The following is a 14,023-nucleotide window of genomic DNA, read 5'->3' on the forward strand; positions in this document are numbered from 1 at the left end:
CTCGCACGCCATCGGCCAGCCTACAGTGGTGACGCAAAAGTAAGTTGGATGGTCTGTAGATGACGGTGAACGCTCCAGGCCGCTGCTACCATGTCTTCAGGCTGGTCCAGAGACCCGCGCTTCTAGACGCGCCGGCATGGGCAACCGAGACAGTACTGGATTTTGGCCATGACTTCGGAGCATCGAAGGAACTTTCCGGGCCTAACGCGAACCTACCTGGTGCGAGCGCGCACAACCGCCGGGGCCCAAGACTTCACCTTTGTCGCTCTCAAACCTAGTCGCCAAGGGTCAAGGCCGGCACAAAGCGTCGGCCGCACAGCCCGTGTCGGCGTCCTGGTTTGCGGGCGCCGAGTGGAGCCCTCCGTCGGCGGCCGGGCGAGCCCACTTTTTCGGCCGGGCGAGCTCCGGCGGTCCGCCGTACCGCCGGTAGTATTGCGCCGCGATGACCCCTGCGCGAGTCGCGGCGGAGCGTATCCTGGCCCGCACGGCATTTCATCAGTCGGCTGACTCGCCTTTGAACGGGTGCAACAGCATCTTGACCGCACGCTTGGCCCCTTCCGTCAGCCCCCAAGAATCGCCATTCAACTCCACGGGCCGACCAAGTCACCTCATCTCCTACCACCCTCAACGCCAACGTGAAGTCGCAGCCCGAGAACCGTGCCCCCTCGAGGGGGTCGCATTCGGTCGTGATCATGGCCACCCACGCGCCACCGCCGCCCGATCCAGCCACGCCAGCGACAGTTTGACACAACACCTGCTATTCAAGTGGCTGGGCGGCCGAGACATGGACCCTTTGACTAGGCAAGTCGTAGAGAAAGACGCCACACTAAGCTGGGCTGCATGATGCCACCCTAGTGACACCTGGTGCATGCGAATGGTACCCTTCGCGGGGCGGGGGAGGGAGGTCAGGGGAAGGGGGAGCAAGGGGGGTTGACTACGTGGCGCGTCGAGAGCGCAGGACTCGACGAGGCTGGACGGCCGCAATCCGCCTCATGGTGACGGAGACGGCACGCTTGCAGGCGAGAGAAAAGACACAGAGCCATAAGGTGCGCATGACAGAGCGAAGGTGGTGTAGAGAGCGCATACTTCTGCAGCGTTGCGAGTGACGCTCCGAGCCACAAGAGCAGTTGAGGCTCACTGAAGGGGCAGCTGTGCATGGCCTTGCTTTGTCCAGGACGAGGTCCAGTGATGCTACAAGTAGTGCGAGTCCAGATTGGCAAAAGCCGCAGCGAAGCGAAGCCAGCCGCAAAGTATTGAGGCCATGTGAGTTGCACATCTATGTGCGCCTCACTCTTCTTTCCTCGCAGGGCCGAAACTGCACACCACGATGCCGGGGCCTTTCACTCTTCCATCTGGGGGTACATCGATATTATCGAGTTCTTTACACCCAAAAGGCTGGGAGTTTGTCTCTACTATGAGAGGCTGCGTGCGCACATACATGGTCGTATTTTGTGCGTCTTGCACGTTGCTTCTGTGACGAATGAAGTAGCTGTTGCTTCGTGCGACAGAAGTCCAACCGCATACGAATTCCATAACTTTTTAATTGTACATGTGATTGGTTACATTGATCAAACCCGACAAAGCACCCAAATCCTCCAGTATCAAGACACGTCGTTAAAAAGCAGTCTCATATATTCCAGAAAATCGCCAGCGTCGCGGATGTCGTTCTGACCAGTTGGGAACAAGCCGCTGGCCTTCACGAGCCGTATGGCCCGTTCTTGTCCATTGCCCTTCCTGAGTGGCTCAGACATCCTATGGAAGCACGCGTCCACGAGGTCTGGCGGGCTACATTTCTTGTCCAGTGCATCCTCGACCATGCGGTAGCACCCCAGAATGAGAGCGGCGACACCGGTAGCTATAGCTGTGGCGACCGAACTGCCCTGCACAGTGGCCGTGTCGATGGGAAGAGCGGGATCGATGCTGGAGGCGTCGACATCTTCCCCTCGGAACATGAATCGACCAGCCTCCTCGTTTGCGTACTTGGAGAACTTGCCGTGCTCGTCGCAGCCTACGATGGGGAAGATGTTCTCAAACTTTTCGGCCTTGTCCTTCTCCCGCCGGTAATACGCTGCGGGCCACACCTCGTCGATGTTTTCACCTTCGTCGGCTGTGCTGCACATGACGATGATGTTTTTCTCCTTGGCCTTACGCAGTGCTGCTTGAAGGCTCGATGAGCATTTATCCAGAGCAAAGCTGCAATTGATGATGTCGACATTGCATTTGACAGCCCACTCGAGGGCCTATCGTAGACAAGGGAAGCGCAGTCAGCCTAGTCTGTCTCTCACGAAAGTAACGCTGGACTACCAAGGGTCGCGCGAGACATTTGAACTTACCTTGACCACAGTCGGCAACTCGATGTAGTTCATGTTGTCCGCGATCTGGACAAAATAGAAAATGCAAGATGGGTCCAGCTGAGAGATGACATTGGCCATCTGAGACCCGTGTGGATCAACAGCGAGCCACCAGGATGCTTCGGACTGGTGTCCTTTGCCGTTGTCTCGCCAGACAAAGCTGCGCCCTTGGCGGTCCTGTCTCTGGAGAGGAAACCGGGTGCCGTTGACTCCACTGTCCAGAATGGCAATCTTTGTCCTTGTGTCTGGAATCGGCCGAGGCATCGGGACATGAAGGTCGCGACAGTTGAGGGCGAATTCCAGTTGCTCGAGCCGGGCTGTGGTATAGTGTTGGATGAAGTGTGTGAGCCCTGTCACTTCAATCGGACTCTGCTTTCGCGCGGATCCTGAGGGCCCGTGGTGAGAATGGCCCGCCGGCTCTGGGATCCAGTCCGTTTCAATGGTCACTACTGGTTTATTACCAACTTGGAGTTTTGCTTTCTCGCAAAGTTCTTTGCAAAGGCTGGCTCGGTGTCCGCTAACAAATTCGTCCTGCGATTAGGGACGTCAGTTGTCATAACCGGTAACGGACGGCGTCATCAATGGGGTACTAGCCTGGATGATGTGGATGTACAACCGCTCAAGCTAGGAAGTTTAGTCAGTTACCACAACCGTAGTAGCACTGGCATGCATATCATACCTTCAACGAGTTTATGCCCTGAGGTCCAAGCCAATGATCAATGGCTGCTAGGCTGCCGCTGGAATAGAGATGTAGGGTCTTGAGATCCTTCGCAACGCGCGCAATGGACGCGATCGAGAGGTCGGTTCTTCTCCAGTCCAAGTGCTCCACACCCAGGTCTTGGAGAGCCATCTCGATGTCTTCTTCGGTACTGGGGCAATATCTACAATCATCCACAGTAATCTCGAAGACGCGCTTCACGCGCTTGTAGATCTTGAGCCACTGAAGGATGGAAACTGCCTCAGTTCGCTTCTCTCCCAGTCGACCTGTGAAGAAAGGAATGTTGACATATTTCAGGATCGGCTCAAACTCAATGCCATTGTTGTCAAGGTACGGGAGACTTTCGATAGGCATATCTGCCAGCCGAATGTTTTGAAGGGGCTCCTCGTCCGTTTCCTCCGCCTCACGTGCAATTTGTCTCCTGGCACAGTCCTCAAGCCTGCTAAGGTCACTTCTGACGGAATTGAGAAATGCTAAAAGGGAATGTGGATCATATGCCAGGATAGTAACATCGAGGGATATTTCTTTGCCGGTCCCTGTCATACTTTCTGTTAACCGTTTCATGCTCGCGCCATATTGCCAAGCGTACAAGCAGCCTTGGTGATAACTTACAAGTACGACCTCCCAGATGTTCTCGAATCTCCGAAATGGGCAATTTTCTCATCAGAGTTTCAAATATGAGATCTCTAAGCTCGTCATCTTCGCCATTGTAAAGCGCAAGAACCGAAAATTTCTCCTCATCAACTTCTGAGGCGGTACCGGCCCCCTGCGCAAGCATTGGGACCTTTGACTGACTCATTGCTGTGCTCGGGCTCGGCGCGGGGACGTGGTCCGGATGAAGGTGAAATCTGGTGGCAAGGTCAGGGAACTTCGCCAGCAGATATTTCGCGGCTTCGGGTCGACCCATGTGTACAGCGTAGTGGACCAAACTGCAATCTGGGCCGGCCAGAACTGCGCTTCCAGCCGCGAGCAGAAACTCGAAAACCCGAGGGTTGAAGTGAATGACCGCAAGTTGCAGGATTTCTTGCTCCACAATATTTTTTTGGTATTGTCTCTTGTCTCCAAGGGGCCTGACGGTCAGTAACTCGCGGATGATGTCCACGTTGCTACCACTAGTGCTCGTGATGGCTTCTCTCAAGAACTTTCGCAACTCGTCCGACTCTGTGTTTCCAAGCAATTGCATCATAGTAAAGACAGTTGGTGTTTTGCTCCTGGCGATTGCATGGCCGAGGGGTGAAAAGCCGCCCTTGTCGGGGGTCGTCAGAAAACGTCGGACGGTTTCGCAGCCTGGCTCATGCTCGCGCGGCTTGTCACAGCAGCCAGAAACAACGGACAGGCACACCCTGATAGCTGTTTTGGCACCGTGGATGGCGGCGATGTGGAATAGTGTCTGCTTCATCTCATCTTGATCGTAGCAGAGGTTATGGCTATTCTCGACCACGTACTGTAGTATGTAAAAATGGCTGACTTCCTGATCATGAACGTGCTTTTCCGGAGGGCCTTGTCTTGATTCATGGATGCCCATTCTCTTGATCAGCTCCTCGGCCAGGTTTCTTCCCGCCCGCGGATCCGGCGACAAAGCCTCCAGTAACCATTCCAGCCACTGTTCTCGAGTTTGATAAGGAGGACTGGGCGGCGGCGTCGGCATCCCCGTTTCCTGGCCGCTTCCATCGTCATCGCTGTCGTCCGAGTCCTCATCGATATCCTCAGGGTCGCAAGACTGATATCGAGCGACAATCGCTTCGGCCAGCCTGAGTCGGTCCTCGTTGTTGATGGACGCGAAGTCTGGCGCGGCTCTGAACTCCTTGTGCTTCCCATCATGGATGAACTCAAGCAGAGTCTTGGTGTCTGTGCACGGAACCAGTTTATCCCTTTTTTTCTTTGATGCTTTTGGTTTGAGCGGCTTGTTCAACAGCCGATGCACCATTTCTGTGGACAGCATGTCAGGATGCCCGAACTGCTTGCAGCACACAAGGCACACGTACGATCCATTGCTGTTGCAGGGGCCATAGTGAACCGGGGCTCTGATTGAAGTCCACGGCAAACACTACTTCGTGGGCAATCCGTATGCTGTAGTTGTTATCACCTTCTTGGAGCCTCCTTGAACCGGCTAGAACCGATGTGATAGGAGAGCTTTCATGTTGTGTCAAGTCTTCGGTTCCCCTCATCGAGCGAGGCCATCGAGCCTGGACAAGGAGAAATGAGCCGCCAAAGTATCAAGGGTCCCAGCTCACCACGCAGTGCATTTCAGTCAAGTACTGGTACATTTGTGGTTCATGCTGGCTGAGCCTCCAGCTGAGACGCCTCGACCTTGAGCAGCCTATCAGACCGAACTGGGGTCAGCACGTTGCCTGCAGTGTGACCACCCCTCAGTTCTCGTCAGAGGAGGAGAACCGGGGGACAACTCTTCTGCACCCCTATTATCCCCCAACTTGGGCGCCATGCAGCTCCTCTACCACGTTTTGGTTGCCACGAACAGCGGTCGCTTTGCGCAGAAGAACCCGCCATTGGTCAAGTCAAACTCATTCGGGCCGCACGGCACAACCCGTCTCCCCGTGAGGGACCGCCTGGCTAGCTCAACTAGTGTTGGAAAAGCTGACGACAGACCCTGGACCGCGGCCTGGGTTGCCTTACAAATCCACCCCCCAGACGCGTGCATACTTCTTGTCAATGCCAGTTTCGGTGTGAAGTTCGACAAGCTGTTTGCAGTTCACCCCTGCCATCCACTTCGGCATGACCGGCTCAGGCTTCGTAGGGTCAAAGTTGATCGGGTGGATGATCTTGTCTTCTTCGGCGTCTGGGTCGCGTCCGCTCCAAAAGTCATGCCACACCACAGCTCCTGGATAGCGCCAGCCAGCGTCAAACTCGGTGATGGCAAACTGGCCTTGAAAGGGAGAGTTGTTGTCCCTTTTCAGCAGCACCGCAACTCGGAAGCCTGGGGCAACGCCTCCAGTGCCTTTGCTGTTCTCCGTGTAAATCCACCACACTTTCACATACCGGTGGTCGGTGGGGGAGGCGTGCCGTACCCCCGATTTGGCCTCAGCAAAGTACGGTTTCTCGTACTCGTCGCTGCTGATCTGGTGCAATGTAACGCCTGGTTTCACTACAGTGCCGCCATCTATGGCTCCCCTGATTCCATGCTCCGACTTGCGAAGGACGGGAATCTTCTGGAAACGTTCAATGATCTCCGGGCCTCGAGACACAATGGTTGGGTTGGCAGGGCGAAGGCTTCCATCCTCGTTGTTGACGTTTCGAAAATCGATTTGTATCTTAATTTTTCTCGCCCTGAACTCGCGCATGCTCTGCACTTCGCATGTGAAGACCAGGAAGGTCGCTGGGGTCTTATCGTTGTGCTCTTCGTCCCAGGTCCCATCTAGGTATCGGCGTAGGTCAGCATATGACGTCGATCGAGACGTCTTGCGACGTAATGGATGGCCAAAGGCACCAGAGATATGAAGAAATCCAGGTAAACTTACGGATGCAAGCAGACATGACAATGTTAGTGTGAAAGAAGGCGTCCTCGTGATTCATGACATCCTCCCTGTGAACTTGGTCAGGGGTCGCGTTCTTGGTCTTCCCTTTGCCATCGCTCCGAGTGGTCGCGACAATGGGGATGCGCAGTTCCGTAGCCATGATGCGGGTGATTATATTGAATGTATCGGTTTTCGAATGCTCAACGCTCGTGAGCGACCATATGTGGGAGCTGGAAGTTGTCCAGGTGCTCAGCCAGCTTCAAGAGACAGAGCACACGCTGGTCGGTCTCCAGAACGGAGAAGATGGAGAGCCACAAGGTTGCCAACGCCTTGCAAGGGCTCACGTCACCCTTCTCCGAATCAGTGTGAACAGCACAGCCACCAGACACGGGCAGCGCCAGGCATGCATGTTCCCGTGTAGCTCTACAATCGCTACCCCGCTCAATGCGATGGGTTGCCTAACCTTGTGCATCCGCGCTTGGCGACTGCCCAATTGCCGAAGTTCTCCAGAAAGAGATAGCATCTTGGGCCGTGATTTTGCATTGCTTCATGCCATAACCCATGCCAACAGCTGTCGGGGCTTCCATTTTGTGCTATCGTTATCTCTTGCACGATGAGTACACGGTCTTTAGATCTGGACGATCGCCGTCTACGCGAGCGTCTCACTCGCACTTACCGCGGCGCATTAGATCTAAATCAGGATGTCTCGATGGACGGGCCGTCTCGGACCTACGACGTGCAGAGAGACCGCTCGCGAGAGAGGCGCTACAGAGTGGTTTTTGAGGATCGCCACGACGACGAGGAGTTGGAAGACTCAGTCCAACGCCTTCGCCGATCGATGGACAGGATTGCTGAATCTTCACACACGACGGTGCATCTTGACCCGGATCGCCCACCGTATTTACCGCCCGTGCGACCAGTCTCGGAATATTCGATAGTAGACCCGCGACATCGGGCAAGATCGAGTGATTCCGTTGCCAATTCATTTATCCCAGCGTTGTATCGCCACGACCGGGACCGCAGGCGCGTCGAGGAACTCGAGCGGGAGTTGAGAATGATTCGTCGAGAGCACGATAGGTTCATCATCGGGCCGCATTCGGCCGCACAAAGCCCAAGCCTCGCAATGACTGCGGCACTTGAGCGACAAGTCAACATCATGCCCACAATGATGATTCCAGGTCCTCCTGCCCGATCCAGATCTGCAAAGCCAATTAAATCACCTCATGCATCATCAACACCCTCAACAGAGTCGCCGCCCAGCATCCCTCTCCAACACGAGCTCATAACCCCAGAGGCCAAGAGGCGGGAGAAACTCCTCGACTTACTATGGTCTCAGCCAATCGATCTGGTTCACGATGCTCTATCGAAATCAAGGGTGAAGAATTCGGGGAAGTGGTTGTTTGCGCTTCCTGCGGTCGAGGCTTGGCGTAAGACGATTGATGAGCTTTCGAGCGGTCTTGAGAGAGGGAGAAACTGCCTCTGGCTACAGGGAAATCTCGGTGCTGGAAAGACGATGTTGATGTGAGGCGCACTCTTCCACAACCCCGCAAGCAATCCTTGACCAAGTGTTTAAACAGGAACGCCGTTGTGAACTGGCTGAAGTCAGAGGTTGCCAAAGATCGAACACAGGATCACATAGTGGCTTACTACTACTTTGATCGTAGCGGCGGATGCAAGCCATACGAAGCAGTCTCCAGCCTTCTTCGCCAGATATGCGCGCAGAAAGACATTCCGCTGCCGAGGTTCCTGTCAGAGCTGGAGACCGGTGAATCAGACTTCAGCAACCGTACTCACGAGCCTTGGCCTGGCAGGGATACTCGACGCGGACTCGCAAATATCGTCTCGGATTTTCTCAGTGTCTTGTCTCGATTCCAGAGGGTGTACATTTGCCTCGATGGCTTGGAAGAGTGCGACGACCTCTTTGCGATGATGGCTCTCCTGAGCCGGCTTTCAGAAGTACAAGAAACGAGACTCATTGTCACAGGTCGCCCTCGAATTGTCAATCAGTGCGTCGGACTTTGTGTTGGACATAAGGAAACGGTTGTTCAGATCGAGGACCACAACAGCCCTGATATCAAAATGTATCTTGAGACATATACACAGGCGAGAAGCCATACTTGTCTCGCAGACATACTAGCGAATGGGTCTCGGGGGGGGCTACTGGACAAGTTGGTTAACAAGTCCGGCGGGAAGTATGTCGCAATGTCTTCTCCCTCATTACCCACAGGCTGCGGTCCTTTTCTCATCCTTGGCATCAAACCTCTGACATATTCTTTGAAACCAGTTTTTTGTCAGCAGTCTCCCAGATCACGCAAATCAACCGGTTGACCACCCTCGCCGAGATCAGCGATCACATCGAAGAATCACCAGTTCGACTTCCGGAGGTATTCAGCCTAGTGCTGTCTCAACTCAATGACCAATCACCTCAGCGAGCCCGACTCGCACAAAGGATTCTCTACTGGCTTTCCGTAGCTCGTCGGCCCTTGACACTAAAGGAGCTTCAGCAAGCTATTTCAGTTGTGCCAGGGGCGAAGATTGAAGACCCCAACGGGCTGACACCTCACAGTTTAATCACGACTGTGTGCATGGGCTTCGTTCAAGTTGACGTGAAGAGGAATAGAGTCTTCACTACGCCATCGGCCCTTCCATACTACCTGTATCAGTTCCACAAACGTTTCGCACACAAGGCAAGAAAATATGCAGCCATCAGCTGCATGGCACTCCTGCAGAGTAAAACTATCGCTGCCGGGCCCTTCACTTCGCAAGCCGATTACGACGATATGGTCCAGAAGCTTCCATTTGCAAAGTACGTGGCACAGAATTGGGGTGTGCACCTTGATGCAGCCAGGGATAGAGAGTCGGTGCATTTGATACTAGAAAACGACTCCCTTCTCGACACCATGAGTCAGATTTTGCATGTCACTTGCTACAAAACGTCTATTACTCCACAGGGATACGACGATTATCCTCGTGGCTTTGGAAGTCGTCACTTCGCAGCATACTTTGGTCTCACAGTTGCGTTCGGGAAATGGTCCACGAAGGAAGCTTGGGCAGTTGCGCGGGACAGCTGGAACAGGAGTCCATTTCACGTGTGCTTCTGTTCACCAGGACTCTACGATCGTCATGTTCTATTCGACTTGTTTGAAGGCGAAAGCTTTTCCAGCCTTATAATGGAAGGTATATTATCGAGAAGCCGATCTGAAGCGGAGGATGTGGGCTTTGAAAGCAATGGCGACGAAGAGCCATTCCGCCATGAGCCCGTCAGGGGTTTGCCATGGGACTGGGAGCTCAACGATGATGTCGACGTCAATGCCTTTGGTCTGAGCACATCGGGCATGAATCTCAAGAAACTCTTCACTTTCAGCCAAGACGAGTTGGAGGTGAGAGACAAGGACGGAAAGACGCCTCTACATCATTTCATCGAGAACTGGTCTGAAGATGCGCTCATCGCATTTGTCCAGATGATCGCTGAGACTGAAACCGCGCCCGACGAGCCACCAGACGGTGCCCGGGAATCTGGGAGCTCCCTTGACGGTGCCTCATACTCAAAGAAGAGCCGTGCGGAGAGCAAAGCTTTGCCCTTGATTGCCGACGGCTTGGGCCGCACGACGCTGGACTATGCCAGCGAACGGAGCGTACTCCTTGGCTCCCTTGCTTTCGGCATTGCCAAGTGGTCTTCGGAGCAGTTGTCCAACGGCATCTGCATCGCTGCCTCTTGTGGTTACGCGGTTCTGGTAGATGTTTTGTGTGAGATGATCGACGAGACGCCCGGGGTCGATTCCAGCCCCGAGGCCGTTGAGCTCGGCCCAGCTGTCATTGAAGCTTCGAAACGTGGGTTCACCGACATCATTCGCCTTCTCCGCCAAAGGGGCGCCAATCTCCGATATCAAGACGACAATGGCATGTCGCCGCTTCATCACGCGGCGTACGGCTGCCACACGGACGCGGTGCGACTCCTGCTCCTGGAAGGCGCAGATCCAAACCAGCTCGACAAAGCCGGGCGCTCTCCACTCTTTTGCGGATGCGAGAGCGACAGCGACGCCATCATCATGCTTATGTGGGAGAAGGGGGCGAGCACGACGCGGGCAAGCGGCGACGGCCAGACACTACTCCATCTAGCGGCTTACAGAGGCAACGTCGACGTGATACGGAGACTTATCCGCCTGGACGGCGGTGCTGTTCAACTGAGGGCGCCAGGCCCAGGCGCCGAGGGGCTATCGCTATTGTCGCCTCTCCACATCGCAGCCCGAGAGGGCCACAATGTTGCTGTGAAGGTGTTGGTGGAAGAGGGCTTCCAGGCCGACGCACACGACGGGGACGGTCGAACCCCGCTCTCGCACGCGTCCGAAGGCGGGCATCTCAAGACGGTCCAGGTCCTCCTTGCCAAGAGGCGTCTCGCAGGCGTGCAAAGCAAGGACGCCAAGCGACGTACTGCTCTGAGCTACGCCGCAGCGCAGGGCCACATTGATGTTGTTGCCGCCCTGGTAAGCCAGGGTGGTGCGGATCCCAACACCAAAGACTTTGAAGGGAAGACGGCGCTCATACATGCCGCGCAGCAAGGGCATAGCGATACGGTCGTGGTGCTCATCTTGTTGGCGAGCAACAATTACGCTGTTAGGTCGGCGGTCAAGAGGTCCTTCAACGAGCTGTCCTCGAGGTTCTCGAGCATGCCGCCTGGGAACATCCCCGTGGACGTGAACGTCAGGGATCACCAAGGAAGGTCAGCGGTGTCCTATCTGAAGAAGATTGGGAAGAAGGGAAACAGTGAGGCTTTAGAGGTGGCCCGCTACATCTTGGAGATTGGTGAGAAACCCAAAGCCAAGTCTCCCATGGCGAGCAGTGAGGATGGGTCGAGGATATTTCACGACGATGGTAATGCCGCAGAATCGCGAGAGATTCTCCCAGCCGCTGCCGAGGAAGACACAACTCAACAGTCCCAAGTTGTTGACGCACCAGGGCCAGAGGGGGACCAAGTCATGCAGATCTGGGGCGGCAGCAGCTGAGCTATGCTGCCTCACTGAGAGGCACGTGGTACCCGTGTTTCGACAACAGCCTTGTTGGTGGAGGGGAGTCCTTTCTCAAGTTCTCTCCTCTTCTATCAAATCTTCTTATTGTTTGTACGGACTTGGAGGCGGAGCCAATATTTAGGTGTATAGTCAGGTAACTAGCGGCCGATTTGTGACTGCGATCAGTCAATAGTTCGCGACGCATCCCCACAGTCGCTATTTGGGCGTTGAATTAAAACTACGGCATCCTTCACGCTGCCTCTTAGGCCACACGACGTTTATCAAGGTCGAGCAATGCCCTCAGCTGTTGGACACGGAACCCGCCCCTCCTCCCGATTCCGCTGCGTCCCACACATCACTCACGCTCGTGTCTATCGTAAAGTCGCACACAGCAACAGGAACTACGCATGTAAAGACTCACTGTCCAGGGGCTCTGCTGATTGGGCCCTGCCGATAAAAGTGCACACGTAGGTGAGCCCATTGGAGAGAGGGTGAGCATGATGCTGTACTACGATACCACACGCATGTGAAGTATGAAAGTACTTGGCAGATGGAACAGATGCGATAAGAAAGGGGAGGTAGGTAAGTAGCGTCCAGGCCGCACCCGGCGTGCAACGCGCCATCATGCATGTGCATATGCAGGCGTCTCCCGCGGCCGCCTGCGCCTCCAACCTCCGTTCCGAGGAGGAGACGAACAAGCAACAGCCTGGGAGGAGGAGGGAGGGAGCGGGCGCCGGGAACACAAAGAACGCCGTCTGCAGCTGCTTCCCTGCTGCACACACTTCGTACTTTGTACATACAGACACGCTCGGGGGCGTCCACACGCGCACAAAATAACCAACTCAAGAGAGGAACGAGGCGTCGTCGCGCGATGCGAGCTGCGTGCGTGCATGCGAGCTGCCCCCCTCCCCGCCTCTCTTCCTCCTCCTTTCCTTTCTGAGGCTCGATCAAGTGTCTTGACTGCGACGGACACGCGTTCTCGTTACGATACGTGCATACCTGCAAAGCTTCTACTGCTTCATACGTACATAGATGCAGCGCACGGCGTGTGTTGCATACCGCCATCTAACGGCTCCTGTACGGACAGGATACCCGCAGACGCATACCACCTAAACTACCTGGTGCCTACTACCACCTCCGGTAGATGCTCGTGGCGGCCGCCGCCACTGTCAGCAGACGGCTCATTAGCCTTCCTTGTGTACGCTGATGTACGCAACGTGTACCATGCATCCAGACACGATGACCATCTCGCCGCATGCCGTGTGCGACATCTCAAGAAGACAGGCAGATTCCCGGGCGCGCACGTTCAGCTAGCATACTGTACATATCCCTGATGCATGTAACGTGTTTTGTACATTTCGCATATCTCGGCACGTAGGCATGCAAGTGACGAGCAGGCCTGTTGGCACATGGCGAGCGCAGTACGCTCGGGGCCGAGAAAGACACCTAGCAAAAGACATGCGTGGTCTTCAGGGGCGGCCGCGCTCTCTGTGTCGCTGGTAGTAGTGGTGATCGTTTGCTCGTCGTCGGTTGATCGTCGTCACCGCGTGTGGATCGCTGCGCGGGGCCCGCGATTAAAGGACGCGATATTATATTGTGCCGCGCATGTTCACGACTCGCGCAGCCAACATAAAGGGGGGAGGGGCCGTCTGCGGGGCCTATACACGTTTGCTCGGGAGAGATATATGCGAAGAGGCAGGTGACTCCACACAGTCATCGGCCCTCACTCTTCCATAGAGCCGGCACACGAGTCATGTCCCGTGTCTCCATAGCGAACATGTTTCCCAGGAACACTTCAGTCACCAACAACCTCGCCGTAGGGCATGTCCCCCAGACGCTCCCGCCCATCCTTCACGAGCATCATTATCATCATCATCATCATCCTGGTCCCAGGCAGGCCCTCAAGTCTGCCCAGCAAGCCCTCGCACCCGCATATATGCGAGAGGGCGGCCCTCTCACTGGGGTCTCGACAGTCCAGTATTACTCTAACAACCCGCATCAGCAGAAGCTCCTCCCAACGTGCATAACCATCGTCCCAATCATCAACCACCGGTACTACTACCCGCCCGCCGTCTGTTTGGTCCAGATCCCGCCCGCCGCCTCCGCTCGCTCCCGCCCTCCTCCACTGAGCTGCGGGTTGCTTTTCAACTTTTTGGCTGCACACACATGCATGTGCATATGCACATGCACATGCACATGCAATGCAGCACTGCATCACGCCAGAGAGCTGGCCAACGACTACTGCTGCTGAGTGCTGACGCACGCACTTTAATAAGTCAACAAGCCAAGTAAGTTCCCTGTTGGCCCCAGGGTGCTTGGGCTCCCCAACCACGCCAGCCAATCTCACGGTCTCTATCTCTCTCTCTCTCTCCTTTCTCTCAAGTCTATGTCTCTACATCGAACCTTGAGCGAGTCTTGTTGTTTCCGTCCGAGAACTTGGGGGCCAATCTGCGAGGGCACAGACAACCCCCGACC

General features: G+C 55.3%; 4 protein-coding genes across 4 annotated transcripts; 1 reads left to right on the forward strand and 3 right to left on the reverse strand.

Annotated features, from left to right (window-relative positions):
- Positions 1-1,601: 1,601 nt before the first annotated feature.
- Positions 1,602-2,615, reverse strand: JDV02_009707 (uncharacterized protein; the record flags this gene model as incomplete). The annotated part of the gene is made up of 2 exons (XM_047991385.1): positions 1,602-2,240; positions 2,334-2,615. 2 exons carry the CDS (start codon positions 2,613-2,615, stop codon positions 1,602-1,604), a joined length of 921 nt encoding a protein of 306 aa, XP_047847397.1.
- A 282-nt stretch (positions 2,616-2,897) lies between these two features.
- JDV02_009708 (uncharacterized protein) lies at positions 2,898-5,207 on the reverse strand (the record flags this gene model as incomplete). Its single annotated transcript, XM_047991386.1, has 4 exons — positions 5,055-5,207; positions 3,682-4,998; positions 3,031-3,605; positions 2,898-2,975 (listed from the first exon to the last, which is right to left on the reverse strand). The coding sequence occupies exons 1-4, from the start codon at positions 5,077-5,079 to the stop codon at positions 2,898-2,900; spliced, it is 1,995 nt and encodes a 664-aa protein (XP_047847398.1). The 5' UTR covers positions 5,080-5,207.
- Positions 5,208-5,579: 372 nt separating this feature from the next.
- JDV02_009709 (uncharacterized protein) lies at positions 5,580-6,721 on the reverse strand. Its single transcript, XM_047991387.1, has 2 exons — positions 6,546-6,721; positions 5,580-6,442 (listed from the first exon to the last, which is right to left on the reverse strand). The coding sequence occupies exons 1-2, from the start codon at positions 6,700-6,702 to the stop codon at positions 5,700-5,702; spliced, it is 900 nt and encodes a 299-aa protein (XP_047847399.1). The 5' UTR covers positions 6,703-6,721; the 3' UTR covers positions 5,580-5,699.
- A 2,991-nt stretch (positions 6,722-9,712) lies between these two features.
- Positions 9,713-11,545, forward strand: JDV02_009710 (uncharacterized protein; the record flags this gene model as incomplete). Its single annotated transcript, XM_047991388.1, has 1 exon — positions 9,713-11,545. The coding sequence occupies one exon, from the start codon at positions 9,713-9,715 to the stop codon at positions 11,543-11,545; it is 1,833 nt and encodes a 610-aa protein (XP_047847400.1).
- Positions 11,546-14,023: the final 2,478 nt, after the last annotated feature.

This window comes from Purpureocillium takamizusanense, chromosome 10 (genome assembly GCF_022605165.1).
Source record: "Purpureocillium takamizusanense chromosome 10, complete sequence".
NCBI classification, from domain to species: Eukaryota; Fungi; Ascomycota; class Sordariomycetes; order Hypocreales; family Ophiocordycipitaceae; genus Purpureocillium; species Purpureocillium takamizusanense.

Bases quoted from the DNA above. Each gene is read 5' to 3' on its own strand.
- JDV02_009709 (XM_047991387.1), bottom strand. From the start codon at position 6,702: ATGGCTACGGAACTGCGCATCCCCATTGTCGCGACCACTCGGAGCGAT. The intron at 6,443-6,545 runs GTAAGTTTACCT...GCCGATACCTAG, and splicing joins TGTCATGTCTGCTTGCATCC to ATGGGACCTGGGACGAAGAG.